General features: G+C 39.6%; 1 protein-coding gene across 4 annotated transcripts in view; it reads left to right on the forward strand.

The window, feature by feature from the left end:
* Nucleotides 1-22,315, forward strand: part of SYT16 (synaptotagmin 16) — a 260,034-nt gene that overhangs the window by 16,512 nt on the left and 221,207 nt on the right. For 2 of the 4 annotated variants that reach the window (XM_070513729.1, XM_070513731.1), the window contains exon 2: nucleotides 10,878-10,949. The exons of the other annotated variants lie outside the window; for them this stretch is intronic. In XM_070513729.1, the coding sequence (XP_070369830.1) occupies nucleotides 10,928-10,949 (22 nt within the window). In that variant the 5' untranslated portion in view covers nucleotides 10,878-10,927. The remainder of the gene's footprint in view (nucleotides 1-10,877; nucleotides 10,950-22,315) is intronic. 4 annotated transcript variants of the gene reach the window in all.

Here is a 22,315-nt window from a genome sequence, read left to right on the forward strand (position 1 = left end):
AGTTTTGGCAATTATGAATGAAGCTGCTGTAAACATTTGTGTGCAGGCTTTGTATGGACATAAGTTTTAAACTCATTTGAGTAAATATCAAGGAGTGCAATTGCTGGATTGTATGGTAGGAGTATGTTTAGTTTTGTAAGAAACGGCCAAACTGTCTTCCAGAGTGGCTGTACCATTTTACATTCCCACCAGCAATGTGTGAGAGTTCCTGCTGCTCCACATCTTTGCCAGTAATTCATGTTGTCAGTGTTCCATTTTGGCTCTTCTAATAGATGTGTAGTGGTATCTCACTGTTTTACTTTGCATTTCCCTGATAACATCTGTTGTGGAGCCTCTTTTCATATGTTTATTTGCTATCTGATTATCTTCTTTGATGAGGTATCTGTTAAGGTCTTTTGTCCATCTTTAATCAGGTGGTTTGTTTTCTTATTGTTCAGTTTTAAGAGTTCTTCGTATGTTTTGGATAGTAGTCCTTTATTAAATGTGTTTCTTGCAAATATTTTCTCCTAGTCTGTGGCTTGTCTTCTCATTCTCTTGCACTTGTCTTTCACAGAGCAGACATTTTTAATTTCAATGTTCAGATTATCGGCTCTTTCACAGATCATGTCTTTGACGTTGTATCTAAAAAGGCATGACCATACCCAGTCATCCAAGTTTTCCCCTATGTTATCTTCTAGAAGTTTTATAGTTTTGCGTTTTACTTTTAGGTGTATGATCCATTTTGAGTTAATTTTTGTGAAGGGTATAAGGTCTGTCTAGATTCATTTTTTTTTTTTTTTTGCCTATGGATGTCCAGTTGTTCCAGCACCATTTGTTGAACAGAGACTATCTTTGCCCTATTGTATTGCCTTTCTTCTTTTGTCAAAAATCATTTGACTCTATGGGGGTCTATTTCTGGGCTCTCTATTCTGTTCCATTGATCTCTTTGTCTATTCTTTCACCAGTGCTGCGCTTTCTTGATTACTGTAGCTTTATGGTAAGTCTTGAAGTCCAGTAGTGTCAGTCCTCCAATTTTGTTCTCCTCCTTCAGTATTGTGTTGGCTGTTCTGGGTCTTTGCCTCTCCATACAAACTTTAGAGTCAGTTTGTCAATATCCACAAAATGACTTGCTGAAATTTTCATTGGTATTCCATTGAGTCTATAGATCAAGCTGGGAAGACTTGCCATCTTGACAGTATTGAGTCTTATCCATGACCATGGAATCGCTCTCCATTTATTTAGTTCCTTGATTTTGTTCATCAGAGTTTTGTAGTTTTCCTCACATGGAACTGGTACATATTTTGTTAGATTTTGTATGTAAGTATTTTGTTTATTTGGGTGATTTGTTTTTATTTATCTTGTCGAAGACATTTCAATCTTAATTCTCACCTCTCTAATTTGGGACAGTTCTTAGTCATTATCTCTCTGAGTATTACCTCTCCCCCAGTCCCTGTCTTCATTCCTGCTGAAACCTTTTTAGACTGACATATATTGAAGTTTTTCTTTCTGTGTTTCATGTCCACTCATTCAGTCATATTCATATTTCTTTCTTTCTCTCCCTCTCCCAAATTTCTTCAGAGTTATTCTCCACTTCAGCAGTTCTTTTTCAAATCAGGTCTACCTGTATTTAACCTATCTAGTGTTTTTCATTCCAGTGACAATAGTTTTCATTTATAAAATTCTTTTTTGGTTACTAAAAAAAAAAGTCTGTCTTTTTTCTGTAGTACCTTATTCCTTCAATATAGTTTCTAAATTATTTTAAAACATTGTTTTCTAGTCTATTAGATTCCTCTATTGTTCCCACTTCTTGAAGTGTCAATTTTGATGACTGCTGATTCTCCTTTGTGATGATTCATTTCCTCACGTGGTCTGTGACATTTCATTTTGCTAGTTCATCTTCAGTGAGAATTTCCAATAAGCCCTGAGCTGTGAAACAGTCCCTAAGGACGGAGATTTTTATGTTGTGTTTACTGGATCCCTGGGGATTTTAATGGTCCTGAATCACTTTTTATATTAACCATTCATCTGGGGTTCTTAAACCACGCGTGGAGAAAAAATTTTGACCCCCTCACCTTGTGTAAGTTTAGGATTTCTGTTTCTCATGGGCGATTTTTTTTTTTACCTCAAGGTCCAGGGCACTCAGCACTGTCTTTGCTCCTTCTCTGGGCTAGTGAGTGGGCTTCGTATGGTCTTATTTTTCACTTGCGAGAGTGTTCTTTAAGGCGCCGGCTTTCCCTCTGGCAGAGAGTTGTGGATGGCGCTTTAGCGCCTCTTCTTCTTTGTGGGCCCATCGCCCCTAAATCTGAGACTAAAGCCCCGGTGAATGCTGAGGCTCTCGCTTTGATTTTTTTTGATTTCGGAATCTGGGGAATATTTGTCTTTTGGAGCTCACCTATGTAATTACATTTAGTTCACTGGTTATATTTTATCCAGAATTTCCATGTGCTTGTAGTGGCATGGGCACATCCATATCAGCTCTCTATGGCACATGGCCAGAGTTCTGAATTCACATGTGATGTAGATCAGCCATCCACACATCCAGTTGTATTGTCATTTACATACTACTTGGTGCCCTGCTTTTTCTCTTTTGAAATTGTTTATTAAACTCATTACATTATTGAAATTATCTAATCTGAAAAAGCTGTATGATGTTTGCTGTGTTAATAATATATGATGGCATATAGCCTAGCACCTCCATAAAACTAGGCGTGGGTTTGATATTGTCTTTCTGTTTTCAAAGCACTTGTTCCAGTTTCATTAAGGCCTTGTAGAACCCTACCTTTTATAAATCCTGATTTTTATCCCCATTTAGCAGATGAAGATATTGAGATTAAGATTATTTGCTATGACAAAAGATTTTCAATGAAGGAGGCAGTGTGTTGATTTATAATCTTCACAGATCTTAAAAATCAGTTAATACCCTGGTACTTTGTGTAGCGCTAAGTAGTACAGTAACACAGGGCACACTGACCTGCCTTTTCCCTAAATAGTACATTGTGAATGTTGTCTCATGAAGGTTATTCTTTTATGACTTATCAGTCACCTTTTCATGGACAGTTAGTGTTTTTTAAAAAAATAATTAGAGAAATACTGCCACGAATATAATTGAATTTATCTTTTTTACACTGTCTTATTTACTTTTAGGTGTGGAACTGCTGAGTCAACGGATATAGTCATTTGATATTTTCATGTTGCCAAATTTCCCTTCAGAAAGATTGTGATAATTTGTACTTCAGCAGCAGTGCATTGATAACAAAATCTGACAACTTTTCTACAAAAATAAATTTCAAACTCTAGATAATCTAATAAAAATTTCTCTCCCTGGCTCACAGACATATGTCGTATCTCTCTCAAAGGATCATATGCCCCAGGTTAGTAAGACCTACTTTTTTGGGTGAAGAACAGTGGTTTACAAAGTGTGGTCACTGGACCAGCAGTATTAGCATCACCTGGAACTTGCTAGAAACATAAATTATCATCTTCCCCAGACCTACTATTTGAGAAAGTCAGCACTCTGCTTTAATCCCCCCTCCAGGGGATCCTGACGCACACGCCAAGTTTGAGGACTGATAGCCTAGAAGCAGCTTGTCCTTGTGTAACTCAGAGGTCAGCTCAAGTTCTTTACTCCCATATCCGTCTTCATAGAAACCATAGACATCCAATTCCTGGAGCTTGATTGATCATAGTCTCTTCCAGCTCTTTGTTCCGGCTTTTAAGGGTCTCTTAATCACTGTAGTTTTACTGTTGATAGCTGCTCTTGTGTCCATGGCACTGACCCAGATGAGGAACTGAAACCATTTTTATTAATTTACACAAACATGTACAATCCATTCACTTGAAAGACATTCGAATATATAGAAGACTGCTGATTGATGGTTTAGAGCAATGGAAGAAGTTTATATTTTAGTAACACAAACGGCTTAAAATTGAATGTTAGATATGCCCATTCTAAAATCCTTCAGCCATTCTCCATCCTCTCCTCATCCTCTCATCCTCTCTTCCTCGCACCAATTATCTTTTTTCTATAGAGAAGCAATTCCATTTGTTTCCTTGTCTTCTGTAATAACGAGGGTTTTCATTGCAGATGATAGAACCCACTCAACTACTTTAGGAAAAAGGGGATTTAACCATAGAGCACATGGCCACTAACAGAATTCTGTGATGGTGCCAGGAAATAAGCTTGTTAGCCACTCAGTCATAGGTAACATAGGCTCCATTTATTTATGTCTCACCTTATTTCTTTCATTAGGATTTTCTGAATTTCTTTGAATAAATTTTCTTGTAGCTTCAAATTAATATCCAATTAGGTGTTTATTTTCTCTCCTGAATTCTGGCAATTTTCTGGCTGCTGTCTGTAGATTTCCCGGTCTGCCCTGCAGCAGGGTGCTAACCATGCTGACTGGGAGCGGGGGAGGTGGTTTGAAGACAGTGGGGTCATGAGAATTGAAGGCCACCTCCCATTCCTGAGGCAGTGGGCCTGCCTGTGATGAAATGTTTGACACTGAGCTTGTCTTTCCTTTCTTTCTCTTTGAAGGCTCTTTCTGGGCCTTAAGATTGAGAGGGTTCCAAATCAGACCTCTGTTCAGTGTTAACTTTGCACTGGCGACTGGGCCCAGGCCTCGTCACAGGTATCGATCCTCCACTGAGCGTGGGAGGCTGGTCCTTGAACTGAGGGCTCAATATCTGAAAGCTGTTCAGCCCTCACTAAGGCTCTTGGACAGCCTGTCCCTATAAAACAGGGATGTTAATAATATGGGGATCAATTCCTCAGCAGAGAAGTCCTCAAGGAACAGACTTCCCAACTATCCTATGTCAACTGTCTGCTGGATTCTCTCAGACTCCAGGTTTCAGAACTGTTCTGTGTGGACAATGCACTTCTGGTGTGCAGAGTCACTCTGCCACCTTGTGGCCACACTTGAGAACTGTACTTCCCAGATGTCAGCTTCCTTCCTAGTTGTAAGCTTCCTTCCTAGGTCCTAGTGTCCTGCTAAGCTGAAATTGGTTACGCTGGAATGTTTCTGCCTTTGGCTTTGCGAACCAATGTGATGTGGAGACACATGTCACAGCACATACCAGGAGAAGACTTTCCAATAGTTTTAAACGGATATAAATGTGCAAGAAATTTCATTGCCTGTGTAATAGCAGCTTGGCATATTAGATAACATATGTTCAAAGTAAGAATGGGCCAATGTTATGTCCCAAAGCTCTTTCAGGGATGCTCTGAAGGATCTTTTGATTTTCTAATTTTCTCAGGGATTTTAATGAGCATTGGGCAGTAGATATTAATTTTAGATCACAGTATTATTTTAGGTCACATTGCTTTATTTCTCTAAATCACATTGAATGAGTTGCGTGGCTGGAGGGAAAATTCAATCTCAGTCATTACTGAGGCAACTTTACCCACTCCGTGGGATCGTACAAGAATCCCAGGCTAATGCGGTATCACAGATTTAGGGTGGGGCCCAGTGTGCCGTCCACCAATGGCTCCGTCATGACAGTTACAGCCTGCTATGCTGCAGCTGAAGAAGGGAACAGCATGTAGGCAGAGTCAGATGACCCTCCCAGCTGCTTGCACCACTGAGCGCTCTGGGAGGCAATGCACAGTGCTCATCCACTGTGGGCTTTCTGGAGTAGCTCCCCTCCCCATCCAGGCCCGGTGGGAATGGGGTCTGCGTTTCTGACAGAGTACAATCCCTCAAACTCCTTCCTTTCCCGGTCTTGAGGATAGCCATGCCCCTTCCCTTTTGGCACAGGCTCTCTTCCACAAACCAAGGTCTGGATGGGAACTTTTGTGGATACCTTGCAACTTCCATTTATAACTCTGCCATACACAAACCGTTAAAAATCTTGTGTGATTCTGGCCAAGGAGTCCAGAACTCCAAACATACAGTTGTCTGCCTTCTTGGGAGGGAGAAAGAAAATGCTGATAGCAGCAATAGCAGCAGGAAGAAAGCATAAATTAACATCTCAGTGACTCATCCTGCTCCATTGTGTTTGGTATAGGCAACAGGCCTGAGGCAAAGTCTTCTCTTTACTGGGTCAGCCCTAACAGTTGAACAGGTATTTGTTTCTTGAGTTTCTACTATAGACTAAGCACTGTACTGTATTCTCTCCATATGAAGATGACCTCACAGTCACAGTTACATAATGGAAACGGGTACTAAGCACTGGGAGAGAAGTCCATTCTGAGTTATGTGGAAGGGCTGAAGGAAGTAAAAATAATTCCACTTGATGGGGCAGGAAGAGTTATCCACAGGAGACGGCATTTGAACCGGGCCTGGAAGTTCGAGAAAGCATCTGCCTGGTGGGAAAGAAGTGAGGCACAGCGCATTCGAGGCGGTGGGAACTGCATGAGTGCAAGTCTGGAGTCCCGAAAGTGGAAAGTGCAGAGTTGATGGGGGCGTGCTTTGTGGCTCGGTGTGGTGCGCAGGTAGGAATTCTTTGGGGGAGTGAGCACGAGTGAGCTGGACTGGAGCCTAATCCAGTAACTGAATGCAATGGGTTTGCCCCAGAGGGTGAAACAAGGTTTATTACTTGCAGCCAGTAAGGAGAACCCTGGAAGGATTCCCCAGGCAGTGTCTCTCCAAACAGAGGTTTGAAGCGTCCTTTTATTGTTAAATCAAAGAACAGTTCATGAATATTCAGTTAAAGGAGAAGTGGGAAATTGGGGTTTATTGTCTAACAGCGTGCATGTTGGAAGGAAGGGCAGACAGAAATGCCTCAGGACAGCGATTTTAGCATTATAATGAGATTATTATGAGCAGGGCTCACTCTCAGTCACCCAGAAGGTGAGCTGGGCAGCTCAGGTGGGTTTAAACGGGTTCCTCAACGGTGGTCTCATCTGAAAAACAACTCAGAGGAGTGTTAGCATTGTGACAGGAAGCAGCAGCTTCCCTCCGCAGGCCCTGACGCTCAGCCTGGCATGAGTCTCAGCCTAACTTACTAACAATCCCAGGACTTCATTTACTATACTAAGAAAATTTTCATTTATCTTTTGGGTCAGCAAGTCACAGTCCGTTTGCTGTTGCATTAGATTCCCATGGGCTTATGTAGGAAAATGTGCCATTCCCTCAGGGCTCAATGTACTTCTACCTCTTTCTCTCTGTTCAAGAAACTGTCGTTAACCTGGAAGGGAGCATCATGGAGCATAGATGGAAGAGGGGAGTGGGGTAGAATGGGGAGAAGGAAAGGAGGAGGGAGGGAGGAGTTAGCAAGTGTTGGACCAGCCAAACAAGAGGTGTTCAGGGGCTGAGTTCAGGCGATGCATGGGGAACATGTGGATGGAGGAGACAATTTGGAGGTAGAATCCAAGGCTTATAGATCTCAGATTAGATATAGGGATGAAGGAGAAATAAAAAATTATAGAGTTTTCAAGATTAGACAGCTGCTTGTATGAAAATCTCATTGAAACAGGAGGTAAGAGAAGATGCACATTTGGAGGTCAAGATAATGAGTTGTTTGGGGGCACATTTAAGATGCATGTGGGACTTCTGGATAGAGAAGCAAAGTAGTGATAGGCTTCAGGTCAGGCCACCCCAAAATAGGCCATTTTGGCATATTAATTGTTTGGAATTAAAGTTACTTAAGAAACAGCCAGTGCAAGAAGGACACTCTGACCTTCCTTTGTCACCCTGAAAGCAGAAAATAAATCTCCCCTGTGAAAGACATTCTCCCTGTACCATCCTTATCACCAGAGATAGGGCATTCAGGGCTGAGAAGTCTGTCTAAACAAATCTTGTTACTTTACCCCATGCCCAAACCCCTTTTGTCTTGTTAATTCTTCACAAATTTACTGCTTCTTTGTCTAAAAGGTATAGAAGCTGCCTGGTTTGGTCACTTCTTTGAGTCTCATCTTTCTATGAGCTCCTGTTCTTACAAAATTAAATTTGATTTTCTGCTGTTAATGTGTTTTATGTCAATATAATTATTAATCCAGCCAAAGACTCTAGAAGGGAAGAAGGGAAACATTTCCTTCTCCTACAATAGGTTATTGGAAATATGAGTCTAAAGCTTGATGGTTTTAGATTTGGAAGACCTCACTGAATAAAGCCACAGAGGTGAGTAAGTTCACTCAGGGAGAGCGGGTAGAACAACAAAAAGAGGTAAGGCCAAAGCTTAAGGGGGACAAATGTTTGTGAGTAGACAGGTAGCTAGAACATCACAAAGGAGACCAGGAAAGAGTAGCCAGGATTAGGAGTGCAGCCCAGGGAGAGTGTACTCATAGAAGGCAAAGGTGGGCAATTTTAATGTCACAAAGCTGAGAGATCCAACAGGGTAAGGAGTGAGCAAAGCTCTTCAAAACGGCCGTGACAGATTGGCTGGTGGCTTGTGAGTTAGTTTTAGCTGAGTGGTATAAAGGGAGCAGAAGCAGCTGGATCAGAGTAGTTAAGGCATAAAGGGAGATAAAGAGGTAGAGCCAGTGAATACAGGCTGTTGGGTCACGAAATTTGTAGAAGGTTAGGAGATGAGAAGCCCACTTAGTGTTCCAAAAAAGACTTGAGACAGAAAGATTTGAGTATATTTATAGGTTTGGGAGGAAAAGCCAATGGAGGAGGAGAAATTGAAGATGTGAAAAATAGATAATTAATAGAATAGTCACCTTAGTGAGAGGAAGGCAGTGGGATTAGGTTAGCCCTGTGGTCCTCTGTCATTTGGAACCGTTTTGGGGACTAGGGACCAAAGTGACTTGAGAATCTACTGAAATGGGGTAGAAATCCTCTGGGATCTCCCTAGGCTGAATGATAGCCAGTATAGGAAGTAACCAAAGATCTCCTAGGCTTATCTGGAGATAGCAATTTGGCCTTCCAGGACTATCCAGGATCCTTTTGGAGGAAGCCATATGTAATTCAAGTTAAAAAAAATATCAGAGGGGCTGGCCCCATAGGGTAGCAGTTAAGTTCATGTGCTCCCCTTTGGCGGCCCAGCTTTCACCAGTTCGGGTCCCAGGGGTGGACCTATGCGCTGGTCATTAAGCCATGCTGTGGCAAGTATGCCACATATAAAGTAGAGGAAGATGGGCATAGATGTTAGCTGAGGGCCAATCTTCCTCAGCAAAGAAAAAAAGGGGGGGGGAGCATTGGCAGCAGATGTTAGCTCAGGGCTAATCCTCCTCAAAAAGAAAAAAAAAAAAATCACAGAGCATCTACTCTTAGCAGTCATTGTGTTGGGACATACAGCTTCATCCTAGGCTTTTGTTTCATGTCACAGAGAATGCTTGGCAGCTCCCCAGCGAACTCAGTTTGGTTATAGGAAAAAGGAATTACTTTGTCCTGTGTTATTGCTTTGGCATTCAATAACATACAATCAGAAGCAATGGGGAATTCCCAGATTAGCAGTTTTTACTTAAAAGTCTTTTGGAATAGCTGAGTCTGGTTGATTTGAAAGTCTTTAATTTTAAATGATTATCTTTAAAATGAAATTTTTTTTCTAATTTCGTTATGTCTACCCAGTAACTAGATTGTAAATACTTTGAAGAAAGAGATTCTCTTATATTTATCCCTTTGGTGTCCTCTACATCTGACGCATTTGACAAAAATCTCTTGCTTTGGTTTAAATGAGAGATGCTGCTAGTCCTTCTGTTTGCCCTTGTGTGTGTTGGTGATAATTAGTGAATCTGAATGTTCTTCTGATTATTCTTGAGGCCAACATTATGTCTTCTTTTTGATTCTGTGGCAGGGTTAAGGGGCTGAACTGGCTGTTATGAAAATGACAGTTCCTCTAAAGGATTATTTGGAGACGCGAGACTTTTTTTTTTATTTGAAAGAGAGTTAGTTAACATCCTCCCCCCACTTTTTTTTTTTTGAGTCAAGTTGATACTATAAACACAGAATTTTATTGCCTCTTGAATTACTGATGATTTAAAGTGTGGAGTTTGATGTTTGTTGTTCTTTACTTGTCCCAAACAAACAAAGCTTTAAAGGTAGAAGAACTGAAATAATTTTGGACCCTTGAGTCGCTAGGTCCTTTATGGGCTGGCTGTCTTTCTCTCTGTTGCTGTATTCAGGGTCAGGTTTTAATCCACAGTGAGAAGCCTACATTTTGCAAATGGGGAAACTCAAGCATAGAGAACAAATGAGTCCCTTAGGCATTTATGTAAAATTTATAAAAACGATTGTTTTTTTTTTCTCACTTGCATAGCCATGACCTATGCAGCAAATACCCCCCCACTCCCACCTCCCTTGTATGTATAAAGGACTTCGGGAGCTTACTTTTTTTTGTCTCATAGTGGTGGGAATTCTAGGCCCTTGGTTCTTAAGTTAAAGACTCTTTCTTGGATTTTTCTCTCATCACATTTGCTTTTATAGGAAACAGAGGAGGCAAGGTTATATGAACTACGAATGTTTTGTTGAATAAATATTCTTTTCCTTCTGAAAGGACCCAGATAAATTTATTGATTGTTAGCCTGGTGTCCAGAAAGCTTTTCTCTTTTTGTAATTCGTTAACTCCAAATCAAAAACAGAGCCCTTTTAGTCAAGCAGCGACACAGGTGGAGGGCATGTTTGCATAGCCAGACTCTAGCCAGTGCTCTCTGAAGCCGAGTTAATTTCCTAAGCAGAGTCAAAGGAGCAAGCTTATCTTATGCCTTTTGGTAGATTAATTAAACTATAATTTTGAATGAAACTACAGATGTATATAGTAGGATGATTATTAAGCTATTAAAAACTATTATGCAAAATAGTTTACCATGAGAGTAGAGTGGTAATTGTGTTATTTATTTACCAATGATAATATTCAGGCAAGATTTTTCTACTTTTTCGTGTTTTTGGAGCAGCATCCAACAGTCTTTTTGCAATAAATCTGAGTGGTTTGAATAAATCTAAAACTGACACAGTTGAAAAAAGGACTTTCAGAACTATCATATCAAATTAACACGTGACTCTTACGTCTTCCCACTCAAGTGTTGTTCCCGGAAATCCTCGAAGGACTGTGAAAAGGAGGAGCCCTGAACATGCTTGGGCGGTTGGAGAATGGTAAGGAGGCCATGCATCCGGAGCAGAGTGAGGGAAGGGGCGAGTAGGAGGAGGGGGGTGAGTGATGGAGGCCAGAGGGCGGAGACCTGAGACACAGTGTGAGGACTCTGGATTTTACTTTGAGTGAGGATTGAAGCTATGAAGGATTTTGATAACAAAAGTAAAGTGATCTAACATACATTTTAACAGTATTGCTCTGGCTGCTTTTTTTTTTTTTTTGAGGAAGATTAGCCCTGAGCTAATAACATCCGCCACCAGTCCTTCTCTTTTTGCTGAGGAAGATTGGCCCTGAGCTAACATCTGTGCTCATCTTCCTCAATTTTATCTGTGTGATGCCTGCCACAGCATGGCTTGATAAGCAGTGTGTAGGTCTGCGCCTGGGATCCAAACTGGCAAACCCTGGGGTTCTGAAGCAGAGTGTGCCCACTTAACCACTCCACCAGCGAGCCAGCCCCTATGGCTGCTTTTTTTGAGAAGTGACTAAAGGTGGGTGAAGGGTGACACCAGTTGAGTAGAATATAGGCCAAAGATGACGGTAGCCTGATTCAGGGGGTTAGCAGTGGAGATGGTGAGAACTCGTCAGATTTTGGAGATAGACACACACACAAACACACGTCTCCAATAGGACATACATACTTTTTTGAGGATAGAATTGTCAGGATTCTCTGATAGACTGAATATGGGGTATGAGAGAAAGAGAGATACCAAGGATCATTCTAAGGATTTTGGCCTGAGCCACTGCAAGGAAGGAGTTGCCATGAACTCAGTGGAAGAAGTAGGTTTGGGCAGGTGAGGGTAAGTGGGGGCTCAGGAGTCTCGTTTTGGAAACATCCAGTCTGAGACATCTATTAAACATCCTAGTAGGGATATTGAATAGGCAGTTGGATTTCTGAGTTCGGAGTTCAGGGGAAAGATCAGATCTCTACATAGAAATTTGAGAGTTGTCTGCTTCTGGGTGATATTTAAAGCCTCATGTACTGGCTCACATCACTGAAGGAGTAAGCATAGGCATGGAAAAGAAGTGGCTGAGGAACTAGCAGAGACTGAGAAGGAGCAATCAGTGAGTTGGAGGAAGAACGGGAGAGGATTCTCGGATTCTTAATTTCCTAAAAGCCAAGTAAAAATTGGTTTCAAGGGAGAAAGAATGATCAACCATGTCAAATGTGATTGATACGTTAGATAAGGATTCCCTTCGTGTGGGTTCCTTTAAAAGCAGAGCCTGTGGACAGGTTTTCAGTACAGGTATTTATTTGGAGGTGATCCAAGGAAGAGGCAAGGAGAATGGGGGAGGTGAGATTGTGGTGGAGGTGAGACTGTGGCAGAGGAAAGAATTGTCTGTTCAAATGATGGGAAGCTGGGAGATTTATCTGGTCCTCCATTGATTGAGGGTTTTCTCAGGAGTGTTAACTCATCTCTACTTCTGAGCTTTGCAGGCTCCTGTGGGAGAAAGCCTTGAGGCAGAAAAGCAGAGGGAGGTGAGGTAGGTGCTTAACAAGGAATGTTGTTAGTGAGCATGGAACTTTCAGGCCCAGGGAATGTGATGCAGACCATCACAAAGAGTCTGCTTTAAAGACTCACAGTTGGCTGTCAGATTTTACAAAGTGGATGTCTTTGACCTTGAGAAAGTTTCATAGAATGGTGGGGCAAGCCTGATTGGAGTAGGTTAAGGAGAGGAGAAGAGGACCTGGAGAAAGTGTGAAAGATTGCATGGAAGTAAAGTGGAGTAAAGAGGTGAGAGGCGAAGTGGGATCAAGAGAGATTTATTTTTTTTTAAGCTGGGAGAAATAATAGCATTTAGACTGATGGGAGTGACTCAGTAGAGAGGGAAAAGTCTTTGATGCAAGAGAAAGAATTGATGGAACAGTGTTCTTGAATGGATGAGGGGGCTGGGACCCGGTACATAAATAGAAGATTGGCCTTGGATGGGAATGTGGCCAGTTCATCTGTCGTAAAGGGAAACAAGGTGTAGTACATGGAAGGTTGGACCCTTCTGATCATGTTCATTCCTTCCCTGTGAAAGAGGAAACAAGGTTATCAACTGAGAGAGAAGAGGAGTGGGAGGCACTGGCAGTTTGAGGAGAGAGGAGAAGGTATGAAAGAGTCATCTGGGATTGTGGTGCACGGAGTGGCCAGTTTATGAGCTCTTGGTTACTGACCTGCAAGGAGATGAGCACAAATATGGAGAATAAGCATTTAGAAACTTCTGCAGCAGTTGACATTGCTGTAACGTTTTTATTGTATTTCACAAAAGTATTGGTCTATTGTGGATTGGAAATAAAAACATCTGGCCCTTTGCAGCAGATAGTTTGAGAGGCACTGGGCTAGGAGAGTAGGAGAGAACGGACTAGGGAAATACAGAAAGATTGCCATGAGGGGCCGGCCCCGTGGCTGAGTGGTTAAATTCACGTGCTCTGCTTGGCGGCTCAGGGTTTCACCAGTTCAGATCCTGGGTGCGGCCATGGCACCACTCATCAAGCCATGCTGAGGCGGTGTCCCACATGCCACACCTAGAAGGACCCACAACTAAAACTACACAACTGTGTACCGGGGGGCTTTGGGGAGAAAGAGGAAAAAAAAAAAACTCTTTAGAATATTCCTCCACATATAAAGGAACAAAGCACTGATATGTGCAAGAATAATGATGATCTCTAAAGATTATGTTAAGTGAAAAAAGCCAGTCACAAAAGACAACATCAATAGATAAACAAATGGCAAGCAATAGGATATACTGGAGTATATAAGGAAGCCATTTGGTATAAAACTAATTCAGCCTGACCTTGTTTTTCCAAAAGGGACTGACGTGGCCAGTGAGCATGCATTGTACATCTGCTTTAAGTACTTGCTCTGGCCCAAAGACAAGAACAAATGGCCTTAAGATAAAGATTCAAGTTGCCCCACATTGGCATTTCCTTAAGGATAAGCATCTCTCCCTAGGCTAAATTGATTGCTGCGCCCACCCTGCTGTGTCCATTGAGACAGCAGACCTACTACCCGCTGTGCGAATAGCTGTGCTGTGCCAGCTAGGTAATCTCATGACTATTGTAAAAGTGCCATTCCTATCATATGTGATGTATGCTCTTTTTTCCAAGATGCTATGTAACCACTCTGTGCACCCTACTTCTTTGGTGCCCTTCCTTCCTTGAGGAAGGAAGGCCCCGGCCTAGGCTAGTCCTCAGATCTGGCGCATAATAAACTCGCCCCAATTTTGATTTACAGATCGGTTATGGACTATTTGCGTCGACACTATATGATTCCATCTATATGAAATTTTAGAAAAGATGAGACTATAGGCATGGAAGGTAGATCACTAGTGTCTAGAGAGGTGGGGAGTGGGTGATGGGACCATCTGCACAGGGGCCCACACAAAATTTTGGAGGTGAAGAAATTTTCTATATTACGAATATGGTGTGGTTACAAAAGTGTATGCATTTGTCAAAACTTATGAATGGTGAATTTTATTGCATGTAAATTATACCTCAATAAAGCTGTAAGAATATAACAATAAAGTATAAGAATATTATCAAACAGAAAGTAAAAAGCACCTGTAATTGAACCATCCAGACACTACCATGTTTAAGACTTCTGTGCACTAAAATGTTTATGTTTTTACCATAAAAAATGATCTTTTGGATTGTAATTAGTCTTTGGGTGGTGAACATGATGTAATCTATACAGAATTCAAAATCTATTACGATGTACATCTGAAAGTTATATAATGTTATAATCTAACGTTACTACAATTAAAAAAAATTTTTACCAAGTTGACAAGCACTGTCACATTTTCAGCACAAAGAATTTAATGCTTCTTTCACAAAGCTTCCTAATAATGTAAGTAGTAATTCATTTTACTTGAAATTCAATGTTTTGAGAGTGTTTAGACCTGAGTATTAATAAACACTTGTCGGTGTCGCAATCCAGTGTACACATCAGGATAGATGCAGAGAGGGCTGATGGCCACTCTGAGTTTATTATAACCAGCATTTCAATATATACGTAGCTTACATCTGTTAAACATACACAGGTGTTCTGGATGAAGTAATTAGCAAATGCCAAGAATTCTTAGTGATTTCTCAAGGAGCCCTCCCTCGGCCTCTGTTTTGATATTATCATGTTATTGCTGTGCTCGTATATTTTTATCTCGGAGCATGCAAGGCCTCCAGGCAAGAGCCCCTCCTGCTCCCGATATCGATATCGTGCCTCCATCTGTGCCCCCAGGCGACTGTGCCTGGCTTTGGTTGCCTCCCCCTGGAGGTCTTACCCGTCATTGCCTAACCGGCTTTCTCACCTCTGGGTCACAGTTTGTTGGCAAGCCTTTTCCAGTGCTTATTAACCCTTCCTGTGTCAGGGGCGGCTACAACACTTAGTGCATATTGTTAAATATGGCAAGATTTCCTTCTTTTGGGGGGGGGCTTAGTGATATTCTATTGTGTGTATATACCGAGTTTTCTTTGTCTCTTTGTTGGTGGACATTTAGTTTGTTTCCATATCTCAGCTATTGTGAATAAGGGGACAATGAACCCACAGGATATAATGCAAAGTAAAATAAGCCAGTCACAGAAGGATAAATGCTGCACATTTCCACTTACATGAGGGATCTAGTCCAAATCACAGAAACAGAGTAGAATGGTGGTCCTGGGAGCTGGAGTTGGGGACTGGGGAGTTGCTGCTCCACAGGCATAAAGTCTCAGTTATGCAAGATGAAGAAGTCCTACTGACCAGCTGTGCAACACTGTGCCTGTCGTTAATAATACTGAACTATGCCCTTAAAACGTTAAGAGAGTAGATCTCGTGTTAAGTATTCTTACCACAATAAAAAACTAATTTAAAAAGAGGATCTTTGTAAATTTTGGAACTTAATTTTGTAAGTTGTTTTGTAACCTAGTTTTTTTCACTTAAAATATCCTGAACACTTCCGTGTCCATAAAGAAATAGAATGCCAACGTGACTTCTAGTGGCTTCAGAATCGTCCTTTGAATCCATGCACAATAACTTCGGCTCTTGCCCAGTGTTTGCTAATGTGAGCAGTGTTGTGAGGAATCTCATCATCAAGAACCCCACTCTCTGATCCCCTCCTCCTGTGTGTCTAGTTCACTCCTTGCAGAGCTCCCCCCCAGCCACCTTTGACTCTTCCAGAATTCACAGTCCCTCAATCCCACTTCCTCTTCAGTGTCTCTGGCCTTCCTCATGATTTGCTTCCTTCTTTCCCCAGCTTACATGGCATGGTCAGTCACTACACATCTCACGGGACACCCCCTCAGCTCATGTGCATCTTCCCACTGCATCAGACCCACTTAGCAAAACCACGCCCTGGTGAAATCCAACTCTGCAGACTCTGCGTGTCTGAAGGCAGCTGAACAAGGCTGCAGAAAACCACTCACTGAGCTGAGTGGCCTCCTGTTACATTCAGGGCCACAAGCTTCATGGGGATCCTCAATGCGGCAATCTTTTTTATTTATTTTTTTTACAGATTTTATTTTTCCTTTTTCTCCCCAAAGCCCTCTGGTACATAGTTGTGTGTCCTTTGGTTGTGGTATGTGGGACGCCACCTCAGCATGGTTTGATGAGTGGTGCCATGTCCACGCCCAGGATCCGAACTGGTGAAACCCTGGGCCGCCAAGCAGAGCACGTGAACTTAACCACTCGGCCATGGGGCCGGCTCCTGTGGAGGAATATTCTATTGTATGGATATACCACTATTTGTTTATCCATTCACCAGTTGGTGGACCTGAGATTGCTTCAAGTTTGTGTGACTATTATGAATAAAGCTGCTATGAATGCTCATGTATAAGTTTTTGTTTGGACATATGTTTTTATTTCTCTTTGGTAAATGCCTAGGAGTGCCTTGCTGGGTCATATGGTAGGTGTGTGTACACTTAACTCTATAAAATTTGCCAAAATGTTTTCCAAAGTGGCTGTACCATTTTGTATTCTTACCAGTGATGTATGAGATTTCCAGTTGCTTTACATCTTCTAAAACACTTGATAATATCAGTTTATTTTTATTTTAGCCGTTCTGGTGGATATGAGGAGGTACCTCATTGTGGTTTTAATTTGCATTTTCCTAATGACTGAGGATGTTGAACATATTCTCATGTGTTTATTTGCCATCTATACATCTTCTCTGGTGAAGCGTGTGTTCAAATCTTTTGCCCATTTTAAAATTGTATTTGTCTTTTATTGTGTTATGAGGGTTCTTTATGTATTTGGTATATGATTTCTTTGTACGATATTGTTTTGTAAATATTTTCTTGTAGTCTGTGGGCTTGCCTTTTCATTTTCCAAACAGTGTGTTTTGAAGAGCAAAAGTTTTTAATTTGGATAAATTTAATTTTTTGTTTTTTTATTTGGTACTTTGTGCCTCCTGTGTTCTACTCCAATAAATATTTGCCTAACCCAAAGTCACAGGTATTTCCACCCATGTTTTTTTCTAGAAGTTTTAAAGTTTTACATATTACATTTAGGTCTATGATCCATTTTATACTTTTGTATATGTTGTGAGCTAAGGGTCAACGTTCATTTTTTGCACATGGACATCTAATTGTTTTATCTCCATTTGTTGAAAAAAATTATCCTTTCCCCATTGAATTGCCTTGGCACATTTATTGGAAATTAATTGACCATATACGTATGGGATTATTTCAGGTGTCTGTGTTCTCTTTCATTGATCTATACGTCTGTCTTTACACCAGTACCACACTGCCTTGATTACTGTAGATATATATAAGTGTTGTAACCAGGTAGTATAAGTCCTCACACTTTGTTCTTTTTCAACACTGTTTTGGGTAATCGAGGTCATTTGTATTTTCATATGTTTTAGAATCAGCTTGTCAATTTCTACGAATAAGTTCTTCCTCGATTTTCTTGTTATATTGTACCATGCAATATGGTGAGAAAAAGAAATAAAAGGCAGACAAATTGAAAAGGAAGAAGTAAAACTCTCTTTATTTGCAGATTCATCCTCATGGTAATTTATTTCCTCATGTGGTCTGTGAGAATTTTGCTAGTTCTTCAGTGAGAGTTTCCCCTATACCCAATACCTGGAAGACCCATAGACCCTGAGCTGTGAATTGGAATGTATGTAGAAGCTACTGGAACTAATAAGTGAATCTAGCAATTTTATAGGATGCAAGGTAAAATATACAAAAAACAATTGTTTTTCTAAATACTAGCAATTAACTTAAAACAATACTATTTACAATAAAAAATATTACGTACACTAGCATAAAAAATGTGAAATACTTAGGAAATAATGTAACAAAAGATTGTACTGGCCTTCCTCCCAGTCTTAGGGTGAAACATTTAGTCTTTTCATTAAGTGTGATGTTACCTGTGGGGTTTTTGCAGTTTTTGTTTATCAGGTTGAGGCATTGCCTTCTATTCCTAGCTTGCTGGGCATTTGGTAAGAATGGATGTGGAAGTTTGTCAACTGCTTTTTCTGCATCTATTTGAGAAGATCATATGGTTTTTCTTCCTTAGTCTGTTAATATGTTGACTTACATCGATTGATTTTGAATGTTGAACAATTCTTGTATTCTCAAGCTAAAGCCCACTTGGTCTTATGTATTATCTTTTTTTATGAATAGTTGGATTTCATTGCGTAAAATTTTTAAGAATTTTTGTGTCTATCTCCTTCTTCATGAAAAATATTGTCTAAGTTTTCTTTTCTTAATGTTTTTGCCCCGTTTTGGTATCAAGATAATTCTGGCCTTATAGAATGAGTTGGAAAATGTTTTCTTCTCTTCTATTTTCTTGAAGTGGTTGTGAGAAATGGTATTATTTCTTCTTTAAATGTTTGTTAGAATTTCCTAGTGAAAGCCTCTGGTCTTGTAGGTTTTTAAAAACCATGACAACATGAAAATATGAATGTGTAAGTATATATGCATCCCTATGTTCATGGCAGCATTGTTCACAATAGCTGTGGGTTTATTTCTGGGCTCTCAATTCTGTTCCATTGATCTGTGTGTCTGTTTTTGTGCCAGTACCGTGCTGTTTTGGTTACTATGGCTTTGTAGTATACTTTGAAATCAGAGAGTGTGATACCTCCAGCTTTGTTCTTTTTTCTCAGGATTCCTTAGGCTACTCTGGGTCTTTTGTTGTTCTGATAAATTTTAGGATTCTTTGTTCTATTTCTGTGAAAAATGTTGTTGGAACTTTGATAGGGATTGCATTGAATCTGTAGATTGTTTTAGGAAGTATGGACGTGTTAACTATGTTAATTCTTCCAATCCAAGAGCATAGAATATCTTTCCATTGCTTTGTGTCTTCTTCAATTTCTTTCAACAGTGTTTTATGCTTTCCAGTGTACAGATCTTTCACCTCTTTGGTTAAATTTGTTTCTAGGTATTTTATTCTTTTTGTTGCAATTGTAAGTGGGATTATATTCTTAATTCTTTTTTCTGCTATGTCATTATTAGTGTGTGGAAATGCAACTGATTTTTGTATGTTGATTTTGTATCCTGCAACTTTACTGTATTCACTTATTATTTCTAATAGTCTTTTGGTGGATTCTTTAGGGTTTTTTATATATAAAATCATGTCATCTGCAAGTAGTGACAGTTTTACTTCTTGCTTTCCAATTTAGATCCCTTTTCTTTCTTTTTCTTGCCTTATTTCTCTGGCTAGAACTTCCAATATTGTATTAAATAAGAGTGGTGAAAGTGGGCATTCTTGTCTGGTTCCTCTTCTTAAAGGGATAGCTTTCAGTTTTTCTCCCTTGAGTATGATATTAGCTGTGGGTTTGTTTTATATAGCCTTTATTATGTTGAGATACTTTCCGTCTTTACCCATTTTATTCAGAGTTTTTATCATAAGTGGATGCTGTATCTTGTCAAATGCTTTCTCTGCATCTTTTGAGATCTTGTGATTTTTATCCTTCATTTTGTTAATGTGGTGTATCACGTGGATTGGCGGATGTTGAACCATCCCTGTATCCCTGGAATGAATACCACTTGATCATGGTGTGGGATCTTTTAAATGTATTATTGTATTCAATTTGCTAGTATTTTGTTGAGGACTTTTGTATCAATCTCCATCAGTGATATTGGCCTATAATTTAAATTTTTTGTGTTATACTTGTCTGGTTTTAGTATCAGGGTAATGTTGGCTGTGTAGAATGAGTTAGGAAGCTTCCCTTCCTTCCAATTTTTTAAAAGAGTTTGAGAAGGATGGTATTAAGTCGTCTTTGAATGTTTGGTAGAATTCACCAGAGAAGCCATCTGCTCCTGGACTTTTATTTTTTGGGAAGTTTTTGATTACTGTTTTGATTGATCTCCTTACTGGTGATTGGTCTATTCAGGTTGTCTATTTCTTCTTGATTTAGTTTTGGAAGGTTGTATGATTCTAAGAATTGGTCCATTTCTTCTAGATTATCCATTTTTTTGATATATAGCTTTTCGTAATATTCTCTTGTAATCTTTTCTATTTCTGAGGTGTCTGTTGTAATTTCTCCCTTTAGTTTCTGATTTTACTTATTTGAGCCTTCTCTGTTTTTTTCTTGGTGAGTCTAGCTAAAGGTTTGTCAATTTTGTTTATTTTTTCAAAGAACCACCTCTTAGTTTGATTGATTTTTTCTATTTTTTGGTTTCTATTTTATTTATTTCTGCTCTGATTTTCATTATTTCCTTCCTTCTACTAATTTTGGGCTTCATTTGTTCTTCTTTTTCTGGTTCCTTTAGGTACACGGTTAGATTATTTATTTGACATTTTTCTTGTTTGTTGAGGTAGGCCGATATTGCTATAAACTTCCCTCTTAGTACTGCTTTTGCTGTGTCCCATAAATTTTGGCATGTCATATTTTCATTTTAATTTGTCTCCAAGTATTTTTTTATTTCTCTTTTGATTTCTTCATTGACCCAATAGTTGTTCAGTAGCATTTCATTTAATCTCCACATATATTTGGCTTTTCTGATTTTCTTCTTGTAATTGATTTCTAGTTTCGTACCATTGTGGTTAGAAAAGATGCTTGGTATTATTTCAGTCTTCTTAATTTGTTGATACTTGTTTTGTGGCCTAATATGTGATCTATCCTGGAGAATGTTCCATGTGCGTTTGAAAATAATGTGTCGTGGTTTTTGGATGGAATGTTCTGTATGTATCTACTAAGTCCATCTGGTCTAATGTGTCATTTAAGGCCAGTGATTCCTTGTTGATCTTGTGTTTGGATGATCTATTCATTGGTGTAAGTGGAGTGTTGAAGTCCCCTGCTATTATTGTATTACTATTTCTCCTTTTATGTCTGTCAATAATTACTTCATATATTTAGGTGCTTCTATGTTGGGTGCATAGATATTTACAAGTGTTATGTCCTCTTGTTGGATTGTTCCCTTTATCATTATGTAGTGCCCTTCTTTGTCTCTTGTTAAAGTTTTTAAGTATATTTTGTCTGATATAAGTATTGCTACCTCAGCTTTCTTTTCATTGCCATTTGCATGGAATATCTTTTTCCATTCCTTCACTTTCAGTTTGTGAGTGTCTGTAGGTCTGGAGTGTGTCTCTTGCATGCAGCATATATATGGGTCTTGTTTTTTTATCCAATCAGCCACCCTATGTATTTTGATTGGAGCATTTAGCCCATTGACATTTAAAGTAGCTGTTTATAAATATGTACTTATTGCCATTTTATTACTTTTTTCTGGTTGTTTTAGTCCTTCCTCTCTGTTTCTTTCTTTGTCTCTTGCGATTTGATGGCTTCCTTTAGTATTATGTTTGGGTTCCTTTCTCTTAATTTTTTTTTGTATTTCTTATAGGTTTATGGTTTGTGATTACCATGAGGTTCATATATAATAACCTATGTAAATAGTAATCTGTATTAATTGATGGTCTCTTAAGTTTGACTTTTTACTAAAAGCTTTACAGTTTTACTCCCCTCCCCCAACATTTTATGTTTTTGATCTCATATTTAACTTCTTTTGTGTATGTGTGTGTATCCTTTAACCTTTTATCATGGAAGTAGATAATTCTGCTACTTTTGTCTTTTGACCTTCATATTAGCTTCATAGGTTGTTGATCTGCTATCTTTACTTTATATTTGCCTTTACAAGTGATTTTTTTTGGATAATTTTCTTATTCCTATTTGTGGTTCCACTTAAATAAGTCCCTTTAACGTTTCTTGTAAGGCTGGTTTCTTGGTGTTAAACTCCTTTAGTTTTTGGTTGTCTGGGAAACTCTTTATCTCTCCTTCCATTCTGAATGAGAACCTTGCTGGGTACAGTATTCTTGGCAGTAAGTTTTTACTTTCAGCACTTTAAATGTATTGTGCCACTCTATTATAGCCTGTATGGTTTCTGCTGAGAAGTCAGCTGACAGCCTTATGGGGTTTCCTTTGTATGTAACTTGTTGCCCTTCTCTTGCAGTTTTTAGTATTCTCT

The sequence above is a fragment of the Equus asinus genome, chromosome 7 (genome assembly GCF_041296235.1).
Source record: "Equus asinus isolate D_3611 breed Donkey chromosome 7, EquAss-T2T_v2, whole genome shotgun sequence".
Lineage (NCBI taxonomy): Eukaryota > Metazoa > Chordata > Mammalia > Perissodactyla > Equidae > Equus > Equus asinus.